We start from the raw sequence: 24523 nt of genomic DNA on the forward strand, positions 1-24523 counted from the left end.
CCATGTCAATATTGGAAGTGGATATGGATCTAAGGTTACACCAATTTCAGAATCAGGTGTGCTAATGACATGTCTGAATTAATGCTGCACCTCCTGTCTGTAGTCATTAAATATCTACAATACATTAGGCCATAGTGAATCATTTTATACCTACCTGGAGCTTCCTCTAGCCATCTGTAGTCCCATCTGGTTCCTTGGTTTCCGTCAGGTCCTTTTTGCTGTGCTACTAATGTGTGATCCAGGTTGTGCGCACCTTCAGATCGTTCTGGTTGGTCAAGTTATTTATTTCCGTCTGTAGATAAACAGGATTTTTTTAAACAAATGCTTCAAGGACAAAATAGTTTTTTTTTTTTTTTTTTTTTTAAACACTAATCCGTTATATCAATAGTACTGAGACACTTATGTAGACACTAGATCATTCATGTTCATTTTGGGAGACTATTGCAACTTGACTTGTGGCCTTTAACTCAGCGATAAGCCAAGGTATAAAATCCTCAGCAGAGTACTATTTTAGTTCCTTGTTGCAAGCTGTCGTGGGAGGCCTTCTGCTTCTCCCTCCCCTCACCATAGGACTGTATGTGAGAGATGCTGATCAGTGCTCAAGTGATCACAAAAGATGATTTTGGGTGACAATAATAACAAGTTGTATGTAACTTTTTAGATTGTAAGTTCTTTTGGGTAGGCTGCTCCACCCATGCCAAGTTATACTTTTACGTTTCATTGTCTTGAGTTGACGTCTTTTGCCCTTATTTAATGTATAGTTCTGTGTATTTATATACGGTTTATAAATAAGCATAATAAGTTTGTGTATTTATAGTCTGAGGATCTGTATTTACCCTGGAAGGAGGTTAAGAAAGTTTCTATGGCAGGTATCACACTTGGGGGAATTACATGTGTTTTGCCACTATGCAAATTAGAACGCGAAAACACTCCTAATGCTTTCCTATGGACTTCACGGTCAAGTGTTTCAATGTTGGGAAAAAGTACCAGCTTTGTTGCATTTTTCGCACACTGTGCGATTCCTATTGCTGCCAGTGAGCTGTTGTCAGCTACCCATCTGCTAAAGTGTGCAGAAAATGCAAAGATTTGTCCACAGAAACCCAAGGGCATTTTTCGCAAACTCAAGTGTGATCCCTGCCTATAGCTCTGTAATAACAGGAATACTTTAACAGAATAGTTCTTCGGATTATGGCCAAGGCAGATAATTGCTATTTACTCTTTAACATTTACCGCTTTCCCAACCAAAGAACTAAGCTTCCTTCAACATTGTCCTTTTTGTGTGTGTGTTTCCATGTCTAATCTGTTGTGGGGGCGTTTAACTGTAGTTCCTTTTGAGGACATTCTCTAAAGGCGGTCCTGTCCGAACTCAAGAATTCCACACTACCCCGACTGGACCCGTACCAGTTCGCGTACAGAGCAAACAGGTCCACAGACGATGCCATCAACATCTGCCTTGAGCTCATCAGTGATCACCTGGATAAACCTGACTCATACGCCAGAATTCTTCTACTCGACTTCAGTTCGGCATTTAATACAATCTGCCCTCGCATCCTTCAGAACAACCTGGAGGCACTTGACGTTCACTCGACCCTACGCCTCTGGATCACAGACTTCCTGACCAACAGATCACAGGTCGTCAAGCTGGGCAAGATCTCCTCCCAGGAAAGGTCTACCAACACAGGTGCCCCACAGGGCTGCGTCCTGTCGCCAATTCTGTTTTCCCTCTACACCAACAACTGCAGATCCACAGCAGACTCGGTCAAGGTCGTCAAATTCGCTGACGACACCACCATCATCGGTCTTGTGACCAAAAATGACGAGCACGACTATCGTCAGCAGGTCGACAAAATTTGCCGTTGGTGCAAGGAAAACAGGCTGGTCCTCAACACAGCCAAAACCGTGGAGATGGTCATTGACTTCAGGAAGCAGGCCCCCACCCCACCCCCAATCTTCATTGATGGCACTGAGGTGGAAAAGGTATCTAGTGTCCGCCTCCTTGGTACGCAGATCTCCAGTGACCTGTGCTGGAAGACGCACACGAGCACCACACAAAGGAAGGCCCAACAAAGACTCTTCTTCCTTCGCCAACTGAGGAAGTTCGGGATGGCAGAGGAGCTTATGGCAAACTTCTACTCTGCCACCATAGAATCCGTCATCTGCACCTCTATTCTGGTGTGGTATGCTGGATCCTCAAACAAGGACAAATACAAGCTTCAGAGGGTCATCAGGTCGGCGGAGAGAATCATTGGGAAACCACTCCCTTCGCTTGACCTTCTCTACAACTCCAGACTGCGCTCCAGAGCACAAAGGATCGCAAACGACCGCTCACACCCAGGTCACCGTTACTTTAATGTGCTCCCATCAGGCAGAAGGCTACAGACCATTTCCATCAAGACAGCTAGGCATATGAACTCCTTTTTCCCTGCTGCCGTTAGACTCTTGAATTCCATCCACTGGCTCCCCCCCTCAGGCCAGTAGTCTGAGTCTGATCATAGGGTTCCAACGATATGAGTGATAGGTCACCCACTGTCTGTGTGGGTGTTTTTTATTTTTCTTTCTGCCACCATTGTTCCCCTTTCTAAAGCTACACCTAGTTACTGTACAACTTACTGCACTCTTTTGGGCGTCATCTGTTTTGGGGGTAGATGTCATGGTTGTACTTAATGTCTGTGTTGTTGTCTTTTTGTATTACTGCTGTTTTTTGCTTCTTATCTTTTTTGTCGCTGAGTTCTCTGTTTTTTGTGCCAAACCCAATTCCGGGCATGTCCCAGTCATGCTTGGCGAAATAAACTTCTGATTCTGATTCTGATTCTGATTCTGATTCTAATTTAAGGCCAGTACAGATGTTTAATTACTGTTGCCCAGAACATGGGCAAGTGATCATTGTAGATGACAGTTTTAGATATGATTGCTTTACAGGCACACTGCTTGGCTGCTGCTCTGCAACCTGTCTGTTCTAGGTGGGGGGCAGAAGACAACTAGCGAGACGCACTCAATAATAGTATGTGTTTATGGCCATTTGGTGATCTGGCGTGGGGGATCTCTAAACCAAGCCACCGCTACTAAATGTGGCCATACACTTATACATTTGCAACAGATTCGACCATCAGATTTCTGTCAGATGCGTTTCAAGTCAAATCTGACAGGAATCTATCTAATGTGTGCCACACACTAGGAACAGATTTCCAATAGATTTCAGAATGAAATCTATTGGAAATCGATCTAAATGCATTATTGGACCATTAGATCCAATGCAATTTTATGGGCCATCGATTTGCTGGCAGCAGCAGATCGACCTAGATTTTCCATCCTGTCAGATAAAAATCTGCTTCAAATTGATAGATCGATAATTTGATAGAATCGATTTTTTGATCGATCGTTTCCATAGAATTGATCGATCGGTGGCTGAAATCGACCAGTGTATGGGCCCCTTAACACTACAAAGGCAAGACAATCATAATTATAATTTTAAACTAAGGGAACTCTAGTGTCTGTACATAGATGTTTTGCCCTCTGTTATGAACTACAGAAAAAGTGGCTTTAAAGCGGATCCGAGATGAAAAACTAAATATAACAAGTGACTTGTCTATATATCTTATCTAAAGTTTAGATAGTTTACACAGCAAATCTATCTTCAAACAGCTTCAACAGTATATTAATATTTTTTCCTGTGATACAATGGGAGCAGACCTGTTTTCTGCTTGTCACTATTACACAATTACACACACAGGCAAGCTTATCTGTATCTAGGCATGCTAATCTGCATATTCTGTGAAAACTCCACTCTTATCTCCTCCATTACACAGGCAACTGATCTGTATCTGCACTGCAGCTCTCAGATTGTGAAAACTCTGCCTCTGAAATCTATAGCTAGTAACACCTTTTTCACCTGCCCAGACTGAAATCCCACAATCCTTTGCAAGCGCCAAGGCACTCTGGAGAAGCTGTGGGTGTGGTTTGTTTAGTTTATAGGAAATTAGGGTATTAAAACAAAACAAAACAAGTATTTGGCTTGAGGAATGCCCTATAAACTATATGTAAGGAACACAATTATGCAAGGAGTAAAAGTTCATCTCGGATCCACTTTAATGTTAAACAAGTAAAATAAACATATTGTTTGAATAACTACTGTTTAACATAAACCAAGTTGTGTTGCAAAAGTTGTACAGGGTCACATTATTCACCCATAATGGCCAAATATATTATTTCCAATTGATTGTGAGTCAAGTGCCCTTCGTACAAAGTTATTTACTTTATTATTCATTGAAGTTTCTTTATCTTTTGGTCTGTGAACAAAGTATTTAATCTAGTTTTGCAATGAGATAAAGTTGTTCTGGGTTTTAAAGTGGACCTGAACTCCGAACTTCCTCTCTGCTCGAAAAGATACACAACAGCATATAGACCGCTAAAGAAAAACAATTCTTTGTTACAGCTGATCCAAATCCTAAAATAAATATGCACTGTTTCTACTGCCTGATTTCATGGAAGCAGACATATTGTTAACATCCTGTGCTTTCAAATTAGCCTATCTGCCATGGCAGTTAGGGGACATGGGAGAGATCAAATTACAACTTGTAATTAGACAGGCTAAACTCTCTAAATACATACAGTGTGCATTTCTATGTTTTCCTTCTGTCCTGTGCAAGAGTTCAGGTCCACTTTAATACAAAAACACAAAGTTAGAAAAAATGTTTGTTTACAAAAATAAATACATACACACACACTCACACTCAACAAGCCTGCATTCTCAGTATTGCCTGTTGATCCAGACAAGACAATTTCAGACCTACTGTATATACTCGGATATAAGCAGACCCATATATAACCCGAGGTACCCCCTTTTTCCTCAGAAACCAGGAATAATTGACCCATGTTTAAGCTCCCTCCCCAGTATAGCCCCCTCCCCAGTAGCCAGATGTGCCCCCAGTACAAGTCATCCCCCCTTCCCGTAGCCAGATGTGCCCCAAAGAAGATACAGCTATCTCAAGATGCCACTAGATAACATCTGGAATATGAGACACAGCAATTGCTGCACAGGAAGAGTCCCAGATCATTGCACTGCTGACACGTTGCTTGCACGCTCCGCTCCACAAGCCGGGGACATGGGTAGTCTTGAGCAGTGCATTCTGCACACCATGTTGCCAGGGATGGTGGGCAATGACACAGCAGGGAACCAGCTGGCCAGAGCAGGATCACTAGTGCACAATCCTTACACTCCTCTGCCAGTAACAAAACCTGCTCCACCATCCTTTGTGCTCCACTGACTCGCATATAAGCTGAGGGAGTAACCTTTCAGCACATTTTTTGTGCTGAAAAATTATGCTTATACGCGAGTATATAAGGCATTTGGTTCCTCAGTCACACAATCTATCCACCCCACATACACTATGGAGGGACGGACAGAGGGTGGTCAGCGTGAGGTGCCCTGCTGCAGGAACTATAGTAACATCATCCAAGTATTATACTACACAGAACTCTGGAAAACTGGAATACATTATTATTAATAATTTATTTATTTATATAGTGCCAACATCTTCTGCAGCACTGTGCAGAGTATATAGTCTTGTCACTTAACAGTTCCTCAGATCAGACACATTCCGATGCTGGAGTGCACAAAAAGAGACACTGAAAAGCAGGAATGCACTACGGAGGACACTGTAAAGCTGTGGTACGCTACAAAGGACACTGGAAAGATGGCATACATTACTTTGGACACTGAAAATCGAGGCTACTCTACAGGGGATACTAGAATACACTTTGGTGGTGGACATTGGAGTGTTGGGAAACATCATGTAGGGTGGGTGCTGACTTCTAGGGACATTCTATGTGGAGCGCTGGGAGGTTAGAATGCTATGTGGGGTGGAACTCTTGGAGACGAGCTTTTTAGGACACTGGGAGGTTGGAGGTGAATTATCTGGAGCAATAGAAAGCACCCACAAAGATGCATACTGCCAGGCAATCCTCTCCCTGCATACACAGGTATGTTTCACACACACACACCTTTGCTCTCCCTCCTCATATAACATGATGTGGTTGTGACAGTGACATGGAAGTAGAGAAGGCCAGCTACATGGGTCAGCACACAGAGGCACTGTGCTGTGCACTGTTGACTGCATATAAATCTTTACATATACAGAGGATAACTGTATTGTGCCCTGTACTTTAGAATGCGCCCCTGGTTTTTGCTCTGGATGGTCTGTACCCACACATAGCCCTGGATCCGAAGGAAATAAAATAATAATAATAATCAGGTGTGTTATTAATCCTCCTGACTTTAAATGGCAAGTGGATAAAGTCTCTTGGTCAACATTCTACTGTTTATCGTTTGAAATGTTACTTTTATACTATGTTTAGTTTACACTTCATTATATCAATCCCTTTTTAAAGTTCTCTACAGGACCTGCTCCAACTGAGTGTGATGGAAGGGCATTCTTCATTTTTACTGCCCTTAAAGTGGTCTAACACCCAGCATTTCAGCTTTGCTTTAAAAGATTGCTTACAGCTTATAAACTATTATGCCAGATTTTTTTTTTAGCAGAAATTCACTGAATGGATTAAACATGACATTTTAGTGCTGCATTTAGCTAGAAATGCTCCTCGTGCTTGCTTGTTTAGTTACAAATGTATCTATCTACAATGTAACAAACAAACACTGCTCTGAGAGAACAAAGAGGGCTTCCCCGGCAGGCTTTTCAAAGGTCTATTTGTATTACAAATAAAGATACATTTTGTAACTACAGATAAGAACGGATGCGGATTCCTAGTTAAATCCAACACTAAAATGTCATGTTTAACCCATTCAGTGAATTTGTGCTTAAAAAAAAATCTGGCATAATAGTTTGTAAGCTGTAAGCAATCTTTTAAAGCAAAGTTGTAATGCTGGGTGTTAAACCGCTTTAAGGTGCCCATTCACGGTACCATTTTTGGCGAACAATCATATTTTCGATAAGATCATGCAGATTTAAAGAAAAGATCTTATTTAATCAGTTCACACCCCTAAAGAATCTAACTTGGGATCTGATCTCCAGCAGTTATGATCATATCTATAAAACATCCGCCAGGCGGAACAATATATCTCTAGAGAACAAGAAGGGGTCCGCACACTCCAGTAAAGAACAAATTCTTGTTTATTCAGTCAACGTGATACACATCCATTTGTATAACCAACGAACGTTTCGGGGCCCGAGGGGTCCCCTTTCTCAAGGTAACAGGAACAAAATGGTTTGAGAAAGGGGATCAATCGGGGCCTCGAAACGTTTGTTGGTTATACAACTGGATGTGTTTCACGTTGACTGAATACACAAGAATTTGTTCTTTACTGGAGTGTGCGGACCCTTTGGATTGTTCTAATGTGAAATTGGTCCAGCACCTCAAGATTGGTGTGCGACTTTTCTTCTGCTACTACATATCTCTAGACTAGAGATATGTAGTAGCAGTAGAAAAGTCGCACACCAATCTCTGTAGCTTTGAAACGTACATGGAACCAATAAAGATTGACTTTGGATGTGCCCGCTCGTTTCTTTGTTGAATACTGCATAGAGGGCTTCATCCCTCTTTTTCAGTTTTTGCACTCCCCTTAAAGAGTATGGGTTTGATCCTTTAGTGTGTGTGAGACAATAGTACAAATGTGATTGCATGAAAACAGAGATGCTGATGAACCCAATCGATCCTGAATTATTGCTTGTTACTCTAGAGTCTAGAGAAACGAGCAATAATTTGGGATCGATTGGGTTCATCAGCGTCTCTGTTTTTATGCAATCACATTTGTAGTATTGTCTCGCACACACTAAAGGATCAAACCCATAATCTTTAAGGGCAGTGCAAAAGCTGAAAAAGAAGGAATGAAGCCCTCTATGCAGTATTCAACAAAGAAACGAGGGGGCACATCCAAAGTCATTCTTTATTGGTTCCATGTACGTCTCAAAGGTATGTAGAACCCCTTTATCAAGGCAATGTTTGCTCAGAGGCAAAAATTTGCCTGCCGCTGTACAAAAATTCCTGTAGAGGAAGTGGGAGTCTGGCTCCTCTAAACACTCGCACGCTGCAACGGAGCCATCACAACATGGAACTAATAAAGATTAAATTTGGATGTGCCAGCTTTGTTCTTTGTTGTTTTGATGCAATGAGATCTGAATAATCTGAATAAAAATATGATTGCTCACTAAAAATGTTATCGTTAATGGGCATCTTTACCATGACAAACTCTCACTGCATTGTGTAACAATATCTATGCCAGTGGCACCTGCCATTGAATGGGTCAATAGGCCCTGTTTAAGCAAATGTTGCTAATTTATCACGAACATTGGTCTGCCGTGTGTATGAGAAAGTCGTCAGATAGGCAGACCTAATCTAGGCCATCCCTAGGTGCCTGCCAGTATACTACATCTGCAGACTAAAAGTTTTAAGTCTTTTACTACCTTTACAAGACTGATAGCTGGTAGTCTGATGAATACATTTGCAGAGAAAGGCATAGTGAGATCTCTAAATATCCAGCATATAGCTGGTCTGCATTGTTTGTATTTCTAGGGGATTGTTTGTATTCCTGTATTGAGAGCTCTGTAGCTTTAAAATCCCAGCCTCTTCCCATGTCACCTGTTTTACCCACCAACAAGAAATCTCTCAGAAAGGTCTGTTAACTAGCATGCGGTCATGTGAGGATGTCATGATGGGAGGAGGCTGGTGTGTGAAGGAAAAAGCGGTTGCAGAAGCTGATCTGGAGCCTGCCATGGAAAAGCTTTGCTCTAGATATAACCATGGTCTTGCAAGCCTCAGCTCTCAGCATTGATCATTAGAAAGAAGCTGAATTGTTCGCCCTGTGTGCAGGCAGCTTGCAGTTTTGTGCCTGGCACTGCTAGCTTAGCATGCTGCTCCTTTACACGTTTCTCTTCTTCCTAGAATCCATCTACCGTCGAGGGGCCAGAAGATGGAGGAAGCTGTACCGAGTGAATGGGCATCTGTTTCAAGCCAAACGCTTTAACAGAGTGAGTGATTCATTGCAAGGGTCCAGTATCTGGGCTGCACTGTGTTAGCCTGCTATTGCTTCTTTTCTTTAGAGGATGGAGAATGCTTATTGTGTATACACTGTTCTGTTGCATTTATGCTGCTATTATAGCATGTGTTAGAAATCCAATTCCATGACTAAGAGCAATCTGTACAAGACTGTAATCTAAATATACACTATAGAAACACATAGCTGCACTCCAGCTATATATATATATATATATATATATATATATATATATATATATATATATATATATATATATATATATATATATATATATATATATATATAATATATGAAGCCACAATTCCATTCAGCAATAGTCTGTATTAAGTAAAGCTAGCATTACTACCTGAATCTTTGGTATATAGCTTCCTGTAACCCCACGTGCAGCAGGACATGGACTAAGAGAGGGAGGGCCTGCCGTGTAAGCCAGCCAGGCTCCATTCTATAGCACATTGCTGTAAGTGGATACTAGAAACAAGCTGACAGGAGGAGAGAAGTGATGGCATCATTAGTGCTGATGTTCTGGCATTGTCCTATCAGGAGGTTGGGCAGGTCGGTGACCACATTTGTTACTGCTGCCCTTGTTCTAACATATGGTATTTACCTGACTGTTGTGCTGATTTGCTGTCTTTTACTATTTTCTGAGTCTGTGGCTGAAAACGATGCATATCCACGCTGCCTGACTGCCTGAATAACTGTATGCTTCGTGCAGGCCTGTGGATTAAACATTACAGAAGGCAAAAGACCAGCATGTCAGCCAAGCAAATGGCATATTTTACATTTAGATCAGTAATGGCAGCTTTCATATTCCCTCATTATAAATCCACTTTAAAGATGATTGTATGTTTAGATGTTTGTGTACCTGAAGTTTACAAGACACATAGAAACACTTTGAGGCAGCATTATCACCCATATTTCGCATTTCTAAAACTTGTCTCCTGTGAGCCCTGCCTAGTCACAAATGTCAAATAAGATAAACCCAAACATCAATGAAGAATCTGTTTTGAACCTGACTGCTGGCCTGCCCCACCCAACTGTTCTCTGGCCTTTCCCTTGATATGCAGAATGTTGTGTTTGACATGAGGAGGTGTGATGGACTTCCTTTCCTGCAGGTTTACTGTCTCTCTGAAAACTGTTGTGTGAAAAGAGCAGCAAAGGCAAACAGCACCTCCTCACCTTAAAGCATAATTGTCCCCACTTCAAAATAAACAGTAAACAGAGCATGCCTGAGCAGCCTGAGAGTGGCTTGAATCAAGCCTGACACAGTGGTCACTGCATAATATAATGCCATGCAATCTACCTTATAGAGTTGCTTTCTTAAACTAGCACTATGTGGTGCGATAGCAGTCAGGATTCAGGACTTCCTGTTAATGGAATTAAACTGCAGACGCGACCTTTGTCACGCTTTCCAGACATCCACCCATATGGCCATACACAGTTCTACATTGGAGGCATGAAAAAGAGGTATGGCTACTTAGAGAGGCTGTTCTACTGCCCACCTGACTGCTTTTCTGTCAGATAAGCAACAAGGGGTAAGGCTGTATGTTACTATGCCCCCTTTTCACCCACATAACTTTGAGCCAGTCTCTGTTCACATGCAAAGCAGGTTTATGGTCAGGGGGTGAGAATTTGGCTATAGAGATGTACCATGAAGTGCCAGAGAAGACCTCCTTTAGCCTATATTTATCAAAACGAGCATTGTCAAGGGGACAAGCAACACGGGTCACACGTTGGGCTTGATTCACTAAACCATGATAACTCCTATCACGGCCGTTTTAGCATTTGCGCGCAATCACGAATTTGCGTGCGATATTGCAAATTTGGGCATGCAATTGCGAATTTTCGCACAAAAATGCATCGGTTTTCACGCAAAAATTTGCAATTTCACGGCCGTGATATGAGTTATCACGGTTTTGTGTATCAAGCCCATTGTGTTCATGCATATTGAACCTGGGGGCTTGTATATTTTTGCTTTGTGTGATGGATTGCTCTGGCCTGAGAGTGCCTCTGATACAGGTAACTAGCCTCAGTGATTAAACCAACAGTTTTCTTTTCTGTACTCAGCCTTAAAGTGGCCATTAATGATGTAATTTGCCAAATGAGCATTTATGAAAGATTCTTTATATGAACGATTGGAAATCATCGTTTGGGACCACTAATGGACACAAATCTCCTAACCAATCTAATCAAATCAATGAAATCAATCAGATTTTCAGATTAATCCCGTCAATCTGATTGGATTGGTTTAGGAGATTCCAGTCCATTAGTGGTCCCAAATGATAAATTCCGATGTGTTCATATGAATAATAATTTATAAACAATTGTTTGGCAAATTGTTACGTTAGTGTCCACCTTTAAAGATAACCCGAGGTGTGTTTAAAGAATGTTATCTGCATACAGAGGCTGGATCTGCCTATACAGCCCAGCCTCTGTTGCTATCCCAAACCCCACTAAGGTCCCCCTGCACTCTGCAATCCCTCATAAATCACAGCTGTGCTCTGAGGCTGTGTTTACATCTGTAGTGTCAGTCTCAGCTGCTCCCCCGCCTCCTGCATAGCTCCGGGTCCCTGCCCCCATCCCTTCCCTCCAATCAGCAGGGAGGGAAGGGATGCAGGTGAGGACTGGAGTTCTGCAGGAGGCGGGAAGAGCAGCAGACTGACACTATAGAGATAAACACAGCCAGCTCTGACAAGCTGTTTGTCAGCAGCGTGGCTGTGATTTATGAGGGATTGCAGAGTGCAGGGGGACCTTAGGGGGGTTTCGGATAGCAACAGAGGCTGGGCTGTATAGGCAGATCCAGCCTCTGTATGCAGATAATATTCTTCAAACCCACCTCGGGTTCTCTTTACAATCAAAATGTTAGATTTTCCAGTTTTTTTTTTAAATAAAAACTATCCAGAAATGAGATCAAATTTCCTGTTTTTCCTATATTTTTGATTGACCATGGTGGAACGTTCTCATCAAGGTGGGAGGACACAATTGGCAGTAAAAACCTGACAGAAGTTCAAAACCTTTCCCACTTCAATAAAACTAGGGGCCAAAAGCGGACTTCCTCAGAGGTCCCATGAACTTGAAAAACATGTTGAACCGCAATCCAAAGGCTCTAGAAGTGAAACAAGCTTTACAGGCACTTCGGATCCATTCACACTTGTGCGCTTCACAAGCAATTACAGCATCGCTGAAAATCGCTAGCATTTTGAAAAACGCTTGTACAGTGAAAAGTATATGGAAGTGTTCTCATCTAAGCGATTTACTGAGACGCAAACGCGTTGCCTGCAGCATTTTCTGAGCGACTCTGAGCAATTAGCGTTTCAATGTTAAGTATAGGAGCGCTGGTAAATCGCTCTGGAAGCGCTGGCCTGTTCACAATCAACAGAGTTTATCCTACGATTTTACCCATCAAACCTTGCAGTTTACCCACAAAACACCTCTTTTTCCTGTGCAGATGTCATTTCCTGTTTATGGAAGACACACAGCTTATTGAACTAGAAAACGCTTATTGAACTAGAAAACACTAATTGCTGAAAAAACGCTTTCTGTATAGTGGAAAATCGCTGGGAAATCTCTAGGAAAAACCGCTGGAAAACTCCAGAAAATGGATCAGCGTTTGCGATTGCGTTTAGTGATTTCTAGTGCGAATGTGCCCTAAAGGTCCAACCAGAGATCTAGGAAATTAGTATAAACAAAAGACTGAACTGTACTTATAAATAGTAGAGCAACAGGGGGCTGCTGGGCCCCTGGTGTGTGATACTTCAAATGTCCTCTAAAATTATTTTTCATGTAATTTAAGACGATTATTATTATCCATTTAAATATTAATATCTCTTTGACTTTACAAAGCACATTATTTTCCAGTTGCTTGGTAGATGTAGTTATGCAGAAAAGCATCTTCCTGTGATTAGAGGAAAGTTAGATTTAATTATGCTATGTGACTGCCTGCCAAGTTACACAGTCCTTGTGCTGGTCACGCATGCATCAATTTTATATTGATTTTTTCCCCCCAAGATTCAGTCACAATCTTTGATCATATTAAGGGCTACAGTTCAAGGGCATTTGTGTTGGATTGTAGATAGAAGCCATCATCAGATGTTAGATGTGTATGAGAGACTCCTGAGATGCTTTTGCCATCAGTTTGCACCACTTCTTTAGCAAGGTATCTACATTTTTTTTCCCAGTAAGATGTTAACCATGAAACAATTGTGAGCCAATGAACAGTAAAATACACATACAGTACATATTGTATTTGAAAGGAACACATTGCAGGAAACCGAAGATGCCAAAAAATACTGTACGAGATCCACTGACAGCAGATGTGCATGGCTTAGTTTGTACCACTTAAGGTAGTAGTTTTGCACTATTCAGTGTATACCAAAAGGTAGTAGTTTTGCACTATTAAGTGTATACCAAAAGGTAGTAGTTTTGCACTATTCAGTGTATACCAAAAGCCCTATTGATGTCAGATGCGCTTTCCTTTAACCACTTGAGGACCTAGGGCTTTCTACCCCTTAAGGACCGGCCACTTTTTTTCCATTCAGACCAAATTGAGTACCATTAGGATTTCACAGGTCATTTTGAGAAATTTCGTTTCAAGACTACTCCTCACGGTTTAGGGCCCCTAAAATGCCAGGGCAGTATAGGAACCCCACAAATGACCCCATTTTAGAAAGAAGACACCCCAAGGTATTTCGTTAGTAGTATGGCGAGTTCATAGAAGATTTTATTTTTTGTCACAAGTTAGCGGAAATTGATTTTAATTGTGTTTTTTCACAAAGTGTCATTTTCCGCTAACTTTTGACAAAAAATAAAATCTTCTATGAACTCACCATACCTTGGGGTGTCTTCTTTCTAAAATGGGGTCATTTGTGGGGTTCCTATACTGCCCTGGCATTTTAGGGGCCCTAAACCGTGAGGAGTAGTCTTGAAACCAAATGTCGCAAAATGACCTGTGAAATCCTAAAGGTACTCATTGGACTTTGGGCCCCTTAGCGTACTTAGGGTGTAAAAAAAAGTGCCACACATGTGGTACCGCCGTACTCAGGAGAAGTAGTATAATGCGTTTTGGGGTGTATTTTTACACATACCCATGCTAAGTGGGAGAAATATCTCTGTAAATGACAATTGTTTGATTTTTTTTACACACAATTGTCCATTTACATAGAAATTTCTCCCACCCAGCATGGGTATGTGTAAAAATACACCCCAAAACACATTATACTACTTTTCCTGAGTACGGCGGTACCACATGTGTGACTTTTTTTTGCAGCCTAGGTGCGCTAAGGGGCCCAACGTCCTATTCACAGGTCATTTTGAGGCATTTGTTTTCTAGACTACTCCTCGCGGTTTAGGGCCCCTAAAATGCAAGGGCAGTATAGGAACCCCACAAGTGACCCCATTTTAGAAAGAAGACACCCCAAGGTATTCCGTTAGGTGTATGGCGAGTTCATAGAAGATTTTATTTTTTGTCACAAGTTAGTGAAAAATGACACTTTGTGAAAAAAAACAGTAGAAATCAATTTCCGCTAACTTTTGACAAAAAATAAAATCTTCTATGAACTCGTCATACACCTAACAGAATACCTTGGGGTGTCTTTTTTTCTAAAATGGGGTCACTTGTGGGGTTCCTATACCGCCCTGGCATTTTACAGGCCCAAAACCGTGAGTAGTCTGGAAACCAAATGTCTCAAAATGACTGTTCAGGGGTATAAGCATCTGCAAATTTTGATGACAGGTGGTCTATGAGGGGGCGAATTTTGTGGAACCGGTCATAAGCAGGGTGGCCTTTTAGATGACCGGTTGTATTGGGCCTGATCTGATGGATAGGAGTGCTAGGGGGGTGACAGGAGGTGATTGATGGGTGTCTCAGGGGGTGGTTAGAGGGGAAAATAGATGCAATCAATGCACTGGGGAGGTGATCGGAAGGGGGTCTGAGGGTTTGGCCGAGTGATCAGGAGCCCACACGGGGCAAATTGGGGCCTGATCTGATGGGTAGGTGTGCTAGGGGGTGACAGGAGGTGATTGATGGGTGTCTCAAGGTGTGATTAGAGGGGGGAATAGATGCAAGCAATGCACTGGCGAGGTGATCAGGGCTGGGGTCTGAGGGCATTCTGAGGGTGTGGGCGGGTGATTGAGTGCCCTAGGGGCAGATAGGGGTCTAATCTGATAGGTAGCAGTGACAGGGGGTGATTGATGGGTAATTAGTGGGTGTTTAGGGTAGAGAACAGATGTAAACACTGCACTTGGGAGGTGATCGGACGTCGGATATGCGGGCGATCTATTGGTGTGGGTGGGTGATCAGATTGCCCGCAAGGGGCAGGTTAGGGGCTGATTGATGGGTGGTAGTGACAGCGGGTGATTGATGGGCGGCAGTGACAGGGGGTGATTGATGGGTGGCAGTGACAGGGGGTGATTGATGGGTGATTGATAGGTGATTGACAGGTAATCAGTGGGTTATTACAGGGGAGAACAGATGTAAATATTGCACTGGCAAATTGATAAGGGGGGGTCTGAGGGCAATCTGAGCGTGTAGGCGGGCGATTGGGTGCCCGCAAGGGGCAGATTAGGGTCTGATCTGATGGGTAACAGTGACAGGTGGTGATAGGGGGTGATTGATGGGTAATTAGTGGGTGTTTAGAGGAGAGAATAGATGGAAACACTGCGCTTGGGTGGTGATCTGATGTCGGATCTGCGGGCGATCTATTGGTGTGGGTGGGTGATCAGTTTGCCCGCAAGGGGCAGGTTAGGGGCTGATTGTTGGGTGGCAGTGACAGGAGGTGATTGATGGGTGATAGGTGATTGGCAGGTGATTGACAGGTGATCAGTGGGTTATTACAGGGAAGGCCAGATGTAATTAATGCACTGGCGAATTTATAAGGGGGGGGGGGGTCTGAGGGCAATCTGAGCGTGTGGGCGGGTGATTGGGTGCCCGCAAGGGGCAGATTAGGATCTGATAGGTAACAGTGACGGTTGGTGATAGGGGGGGATTGATGGGTAATTAGTGGGTGTTTAGAGAAGATAACAGATGTAAACAATACATTTGGGAGGTAATCTGACGGCGGGTTTGCGGGCGATCTAATGGTGTGGGTGGGTGATCAGATTGCCCGCAAGGGGCAGGTTAGGGGCTGATTGATGGGTGGCAGTGACAGGGGGTGATTGATGGGTGATGGGTGATTGGCAGGTGATTGACAGGTGATCAGTGGGTTATTACAGGGAAGAACAGATGTAATTAATGCACTGGTGAATTGATAAGGGGGGGTCAGAGGGCAATCTGAGCGTGTGGGCGGGTGATTGGGTGCCCGCAAGGGGCAGATTAGGGTCTGATCTGATAGGTAAAAGTGACAGGTGGTGATAGGGGGTGATTGATGGGTAATTAGTGGGTGTTTAGAGGAGAGAATAGATGTAAACAATGGATTTTGGAGGTGATCTGATGTCGGATCTGCGGGCGATCTATTGGTGTGGGGGGGTGATCAGATTGCCCGCAAGGGGCAGGTTAGGGGCTGATTGATGGGTGGCAGTGACAAGGGGTGATTGACGGGTGATTGACGGGTGATTGACGGGTGATTGACGGGTGATTGACGGGTGATTGACGGGTGATTGACGGGTGATTGACGGGTGATTGACGGGTGATTGACAGGTGATGGACAGGTGATTGACAGGTGATCAGGGGGGATAGATGCATACAGTACATGGGGGGGGGGGGGGTCTGGGGAGAATCTGAGGGGTGGGGGGGTGATCAGGAGGGAGCGGGGGGCAGGGGGGGATAAAAAAAATAGCGTTGACAGATAGTGACAGGGAGTGATTGATGGGTGATTAGGGGGGTGATAGGGTGCAAACAGGGGTCTGGGGTCTGGGGGGTGGGCAGGGGGGGGTCTGATGGGTGCTGTGGGCGATCTGGGGCAGGGGGGGGGGGGAAAATCAGTGTGCTTGGTGCAGACTAGGGTGGCTGCAGCCTGCCCTGGTGGTCCCTCGGACATTGGGACCACCAGGGCAGGAGGCAGCCTGTATAATACACTTTGTAAACATTACAAAGTGTATTATACACTTTGTATGCGGCGATCGTCGGGTTAACATCCCGCCGGCGCTTCCGTATGGCCGGCGGGATGTTGCGGCGGGTGAGCGGCGCCAGGCGGAGGCGGAGGATCGCGTCACTGTTGACGCGATCGCTCCGCCCATGCCCCTACAAGGACCGCCGCCAATTGTCAATACGGCGGTCCTTGCGGGGTGCACTTCCCGGCCGCCAATTGTACATACGGCGGTCGGGAAGTGGTTAAAGGATACCCGAAGTAACATGTGACATGAGATAGACATGTGTATGTGCAGTGCTTAGCACACAAATAACTATGCTGTGTTCCTTTTTTTTCTTTCCATGCCTGAAAGCGTTAAATAGCAGGTATGTAAGTGGCTGACTCAGTCCTGACTCAGACAGGAAGTGACTACAGTGTGACCCTCACTGATAAGAAATTCCAACTATAAAACATTTTCCTAGCAGAAAATGGCTTCTGACAGCAAGAAAGTGGTAAAAAGGGGAATTGCTTATCAGTGAGGGTCACACTGTAGTTACTTCCTGTCTGAGTCAGGCCTGAGTCACCCACTTACATACCTGATATTTAACTCTTTTAGACAGAGAAAGAAAAAAAGGAACACAGCATAGTTATTTGTGTGCTAGGCACTGTACATACATGTCTATCTCATCATGTCACATGCCACTTCAGGTATCCTTTAAGGCTTGGTCCACACAAAAAGCTGTACATTTCCTGCCCTGTCAGTTTTACATCCGTTTTCTATCTGTTTTACCTGACAGGATTGGAACTTGTACACCTTTTATGTGTGAACACACCCATGGAAATCGATACAAATCTGACTGGACTAGATCGTAAATGTACACATTTTATGCGTGAACCCGGCCTAACTCAGGACACCCCTCCATTAGCTAGTACTCCACTGTTTCCCCTGTAGCTGGTGTTTTTCTTCCCCACAGTCAGTTCTATCTTTTCCCATCGAATAAGTGATCCTAACCCCACAGTCTAGTCCCCCTCCCCTGCCTAGAGCTCTGGATCTTCTCTACAATTCCCAATTTACCCTGTATCCGATGTCCTTCTTCCACCTCCTTCCCTTTTGCCTGTACCCAGTGACCTTCAACCTCCACTCACTACTCCACTTTTCCCTGTAGCCAGTGCTTTTATCTTTCCTACTGTCCACTACCCCATTTTCTACTGTAGCCAGTGCTCTTCTCCTTTAGCCAGTGCTCTTCTCCCTCTGACCCATATTCTCTTCCTTCTCTCCCCCCTCCTCCTGGAAGCTGGTGATTCAAACATTTCTATTTAGCTCTTTTGAGAATTTGGGAGCCACATAGACGACCTAGGCAGCCAAAAATAACATAACTGCCCTTCAATGTTACACATTTAAATAGTTACTGATTTGCTTTCTACAATCCCGTGTTCATTGTTGTAACTTGTTTTGTGACTGTATAATAATGTTCTCTTTATCCTGTTCTATTTCTAGAAAGCCTACTGTGGCCAGTGCAGTGAAAGGATATGGGGCCTTGGCAGGCAAGGCTACAAGTGTATCAACTGCAAACTGCTTGTCCATAAACGCTGTCACATTCTTGTCCCACTGACCTGCAAGAAGCATATGGTGAGTCTCCATCTGCGGGTTAAGCTCAGTGGTGAGACAGAACAGCTTTAATGATTTGTTATATAGAAAATGAGTATTTAATGTTGTGAATAACTTTACCCAGTAAGTAATGGACTTGTTCTTTGTATGCAGCAATTAACGGCTGCCCATCAGATTTATCAAACTATTGTAATGATTGCAAAGTAGCACCTTACTTGGGGGGGGGGGGGGGGGGGGGACCTTGTAAATTATGCCCAGCAGCCCATCCTAAACAAATGTATACATGCTGCTAACTCGCTGCTGATATATTCTGGAACATGACCACATGAATTTACTCCCATCCAAACACAACAGCATCAGGTTAAGCACAATATGGGATGATGAGGTCTGGCTCATCTCCCATGTTTCAGTTAATTCCAGAGTCATTGCCCTCAATTCACTAAGGGCAGTTTAGTCAAATACCACATTCGGTATTTTACACTTTATTTTCCAAATTCTCTAAGAGTTCTTGCATGCAGTAGAAATTCGATAAAATACTGGAAAACATGCTTCAATACACTCAACCCTGTTAAGTAGTCTCATCAGCTGTGGAGCAGGTCAGGCAGGAAGCTGTGAGTCTTCCCACAAGTGGTGTGTACGAGTCGGGGGGGTTGTCCAGTGCAATACCGGCATCCCTTTAGATGTGCTGCAGCCACTAGAGGGAGCATTTCTGTATACCAGTATATACATATGGACATCTAAAGGGATACAGAAAAGTCCTTTTCAATTTCTCCTCCTGCACTGCTGTTCTGAAGTCCTGCCCTCCAAAGTATCAAATTGGGAGAGAAGCAGGACTGTGTGGCTTTCTCCATTGGCTGCCTGCCTCTCCTTATTGGCTGTCTGTTACATCTGTCAACCTTTGCCGCATGGACATTATAAGTTACCGGCTGGTCAGAGCTGGAAGTAAATACCGAACACTTTAACTTGATTTACCGAATGCTTAATCGTTTTACCTCACTTGTCGGTAATTTAACTTTTAAGTGTGGTATTAGGTTTGGTGAATTGACATTTGGCAAGGTGATCGGTAAAATCAGCTGTTTTCTGCTTTACCGAATGTGGTAATGCTTAGTGAATTGAGGCCATTGACCACGATAAAGTCTGGAATCTGTACAGATGTAAAGTGGCTTTACTGAAACCATGGAACAGCCTTAAACCATTATTTCTCTACTACGGTACCAGTAAATATGAATATTATACAGTTGATATTATTGTAGCCAAGTATTGTCTTTTGGTCCATAAAACTCCTATTCACCCATCAGATTATTAAATGGATTTGTAGAGTTGATTGCTCCAAAGCATGCATTACCCCTCGACTCCAATGAGGAGTACAATGATCCCATTTTACAACACTTCAGTCAACACTCAACATTGGGCTTTGGTGATCCAAGGCTTGTATGCATTTGTTCCAGCCATAAGACCCACCACCTCAGAACTGCCTGCTCATCTTTATTCCCTATTTAAACCTTCATTAAGCAACCAAAAGTCTTTACTTCCATCTGATGCCATCTCTCTAGGTTGTGTTCACATGCCTAGAACTGTAAGCACTTTTTTGCCCCCCTGCAGCCGATCTGTTCCCATGCAGCCACTCGCCGATGCTCTGGTCCCTCGCCACAACTAACTTTCACTGGGGAACTGTGCCTGCATGGCCCTGGCCGTGCGCCTCCTCGTTCACAGTCCTGTAGCTGGACGCGTACTGTGCAGGCGCAGTAGAGATTGTCTCGTACTACGCCTGCGCAGAGCACTCCTGGCTACAGGAACACATACTAGGATACGCGTGGCCAGGGCACAATGACTTACAAGTCGACCTCCATTATGGTAAAAAAAAAGTGAGCCGTGGTGGGGGAACCAAGTATTGGTCCAGGACTGCGAGAGGGCACAGGTCGCGTGCAGGGGGCTGGCAGAAGCCCCAGGTAAGTGAAACTCTGTTTTTAAGCAATTTACAGATCTGCTTTAACCACTTAACGACCAGCTAACGCCGATAGGCGGCGCCTGGTCGTTAGTGGTATAGCATGGAAACGGCCGCTCGTACGAGCGGCCTTCCCATGCCAGTTCACGGAGGGTGCCTCCGTGAACAGTGTGCGAGCCGCTGATCGCGGCTCGCACACGTAATGTAAACACGCGGGGAAGAAATCCCCGCTGTTTACATCATACGGCAGGCAGATCGGCGATCCCCGGCCTCTGATTGGCCGGGGAACGCCGGCATATGATAGGCTGAAGCCTATCCTACAATGCGCAGGGCGGATATCCGTCCTGCGCCACCTAGGGAAAGGGGGGGAGGGAGGTAAGCGGAGGGAGGGCGGAAAACGCTGCAGAGGGTGGCTTTGAGGAGCCCCTGCTACTCACTAATGGCCGGCGGCGATATCCGACCCCCCAGCAAGACATCCCCCTAGTGGGGAAAAAGGGGATCGCCCGGCCACAATTCTGATCGATGCTGCGGGCTGTAGAGCCCACGCAGCACCGATCATTAGAAACTACCGTGGTCCTTAAGTGGTTAAAGAGAAAAAAAAATTGCAAAGGAAAAGAGAGCGTGTTATCAGAAAAACAAGAGATAAGCGAGAGAGGGGAAAAAATCCTCTAACCCTGTCATAGTGGTGATGAAAAACTACCTCATGCAACATGGGAGGAATCATGTTTACTACTGGCACGCAGAGCTAGAGGTTTTTTTTTTTTATTTCCTTAGTTGAAGACTCCTCTCTTTTTTCCCTATATTGATACCCAAGTTTATCCAGATCGCTCAGGGCCCTGTTTAACACTGAAAATCGACACGATTTTGCATCATTTCCATTTGCGATTCTCGTTCCCTGAAAGAGAATTGTAAATACAATCGGGGAAAAATGTTGCCACATTTTTCAGTGTGAAACAGACTGATTTTCACACTGTTATTTTCTGCTTTTTCTGCCAGAGATTTCTCTGCTATCCACTAGGCTGCTACGCTGGAGCGGTGTCTGATCCCGTCTCACAATTTCTACAGTTTTATTATGCTACTGATCTTTAAATCCAAATATCTCAGCACTCCTACTTACTGCACACTCCACATTTTGAGGTTAGAGAGGCCCCCCACTACCCCCCCCCCCCCCCCAACTACTTCTGCTCAGCCCCCAGTCCTGATGGTTCCTGAGACAGGGTATATTAAAGCTATCTTGTGAACCAGTGGGTCTTCAATGTAGCACAGAGGTAATTGGTGAGGTCCCCTCCCTACCCTGAGGTAATTTGGGGGCCCTTCCCTTTTTCCCCTATGAAACTGGGTTTTCTCTGACAAACCTGCCATCGGCTTCACACTGGTGGTTAGGTATTTTCCACTTTGCAGTTCCTCTTTAACACAGCATACAAGCATACACTGTGCAAATAAACTGAACTTTATTTCATTGTATGGTCAATTGATATGGAACATGCATGTTTTTAAAATGTTATGGGCTGTGCATTCACGTGTGGTAATGTGGAGTTTTGTTGCCCAACCTGCATAGTGGAAATGTACTTTTAACTGCTCAGCAGTGCAGAAAGGGGGTGGGCAGGGTTAAATATGTGCACACTAGGAGTTACTGGATCTTGCCTTCATTCTCCTCCCAGACAACCTCAAAATGTGGGGGATGATGGGGTGGGGGGGACGGGGGGTTCCAATAAAATTGCTTTGTCAACTTAACAGGAAATCCAGCTTAGAGGACCCTGCTAGCTGACCATGTACTTTCAGTGTATTAATTACAAAAAGTACAAATATGCACTGCACAAAAACATTAGTAATTACTAGAAATATAGTGTCCTATGTGTTAAGCGAATTGGACGGGCTTTAAACAATTACAATTACCTTTTTTGGTGGGTATGATTGATATATAATAAATGCCTCTGTTTTTTACTGATGGAATGAATGCGCTGGCAGAGTTTATTCCTGAAGTTCACATACAACAGTTTTAGCCCCTGTTTACTAAGTTATAGTTTAAAGAGAATCAGTTGTGATTAGGGCAAAGAATGTAGTAGGCTTCATGCAAGTAATGGAATTATCCTTAAAGAGGAACTGTCGTGAAAATAACATAATGAATAAAATTGCTTAGCGGTACAAGGTGTGGCTGACAGTGCAGTGACTTCTGGTGGCCTTGGTATAGAGGAGAACAATGACATTGGGTGTCTGTTGGGCGTTATAGGATCTAAACATCTGGCATGTATGTCAGATCTTCATACAATGTCAAGGAACACTTATACACATTTTGGATTTTTAGCCAAAACTGTCCTAAATGGCTGCTTTGACCAAGTGTCATCTAGCGTGTGTACCTAGCTAAAGACTGTATAAAATGTAATATAACAATAAGTAAAATATAAATGATCAATTGATAATTTAGGTATTTGCATATTTCCTTCTAATAATGGGATCCCCTTAAGTGACTCCTGAACTAAAATGAATTTGGAAGGAGCCATGCAGCTTCCTTTGAAAATGCTCTTTGCCTGGTCATTGTGCTGATCTTCTGGCCCTAGTATTTTCTGAATCACTGACATACATGATTATACAGGTAAGGTGTGCTTACTGCACTGTGAGTTCCCTGGCTGCTTGCTTGTTAGAAATGATTAGCAATGCAGCCAGAAAACTGACATTTATAAAAAGGATATACATATGGCAGCCTCTGTATTACTCTCAGTTCTGGTTTCTATTAGAAATGAACACTTGGTACCAGCGCTAACTAATCCTATAATTAAGCCATGTGCTCTTCAGTCTGCTGAGCACTCCTCTAATATATTCATGTGCTCTTCCCAAAATGAAGAAAAATGTCCTCATTTCTATGCATTCCACTCCCAGCTGTAATCGTGACTTTCCCTGTCCAGTATCACTTGTTACCGTGACAACCCGAATGGGAAATGAGCACAAATAGAATTCCTTGTTTTCCATTCTTGGACAATTTCACAGCAGCTAGCATGATGCACATCTCCAGATTAGAGCTTGATTATATTGTGTAGCTTGATCTACATTCACATGTTTGCAGCCATTGTATACACTGGCATACTAACTCTGCTTCACCCATAAGCTTTTTCTTACTTCTAAATGTTTAGGAATGGAAGCATTTAAAAGTAAGCCTGATCTGTGAGATGTGTGAAGGTTGGTATTTTATCCACTTTTAAAACAGAAGCTGCTTTCTTGGTTGTCATGCTGATCTTTTGGCTTCAGGCTGAAGTCCAAACACTTCACACTTGTTTTGGGTTTGAAACCGGAAATATTAAAGGGATGAGAGACTCTGGGACAACTGAACTAGCCCCGCCTCTCTAGTATTTAAAGCACAACCTTAGTCAAAAAAAAGCAAGGCAGCATATAGCAAAGCGAAAGTTGGGACGATGTGCCTGTAGTCTATCGGCATTTGATGCAAGCATTTTATGAAAGGTGGGGTGTATTCACAAGCATTTCTCACATACTGAAAGGCGTGCAAGCAGTTTTATGTAGGCATAATCATAATGTAATCACAGTGCTGGGAAGATTACATAAAGTTTTTGTTTAGCTTCAGAATAAAAATTAGTTGTGCTTGTATGTTTTCATGTGTTGGTCATTCATTTTAGACAAAGTACAGTTAGTACTTGCCCCTTGATGTCCTCTATTTTTGTCAATTTGTTGCACTTGTTTCTTGTCGTGAAACAAATGTAATATGCCGTATAGTGCTTTATTATCTGCTTTTTCACACTATATCCTGATCTGGCTATTTCCCTCTAGTATTTCGTGCTTACACTGTCTGATGGCATGGATTCCACCCAGATCTGGCATTAACCCTTTTGGTTTTCCATCCTTTCATGATCTGCCTGCCTGACTGCTCACACCTCACCCTGATTTGATTCTCTCCCTCTCTGCTCTAGCATTTCATGCTCTAGTTGATTGTTGACTCCATCCAGAACTGG

General features: G+C 43.6%; 1 protein-coding gene across 3 annotated transcripts in view; it reads left to right on the plus strand.

Moving 5' to 3' along the window:
- Nucleotides 1–24523, plus strand: part of PRKCZ (protein kinase C zeta) — a 368822-nt gene that overhangs the window by 257181 nt on the left and 87118 nt on the right. For all 3 annotated transcript variants that reach the window (XM_068240660.1, XM_068240663.1, XM_068240662.1), the window contains 2 exons: nucleotides 8896–8981; nucleotides 18509–18640. In XM_068240660.1, coding sequence (XP_068096761.1) covers nucleotides 8896–8981; nucleotides 18509–18640 — 218 coding nt within the window. The remainder of the gene's footprint in view (nucleotides 1–8895; nucleotides 8982–18508; nucleotides 18641–24523) is intronic.

The sequence above is a fragment of the Hyperolius riggenbachi genome, chromosome 6 (assembly GCF_040937935.1).
Source record: "Hyperolius riggenbachi isolate aHypRig1 chromosome 6, aHypRig1.pri, whole genome shotgun sequence".
Taxonomy (NCBI): Eukaryota; Metazoa; Chordata; class Amphibia; order Anura; family Hyperoliidae; genus Hyperolius; species Hyperolius riggenbachi.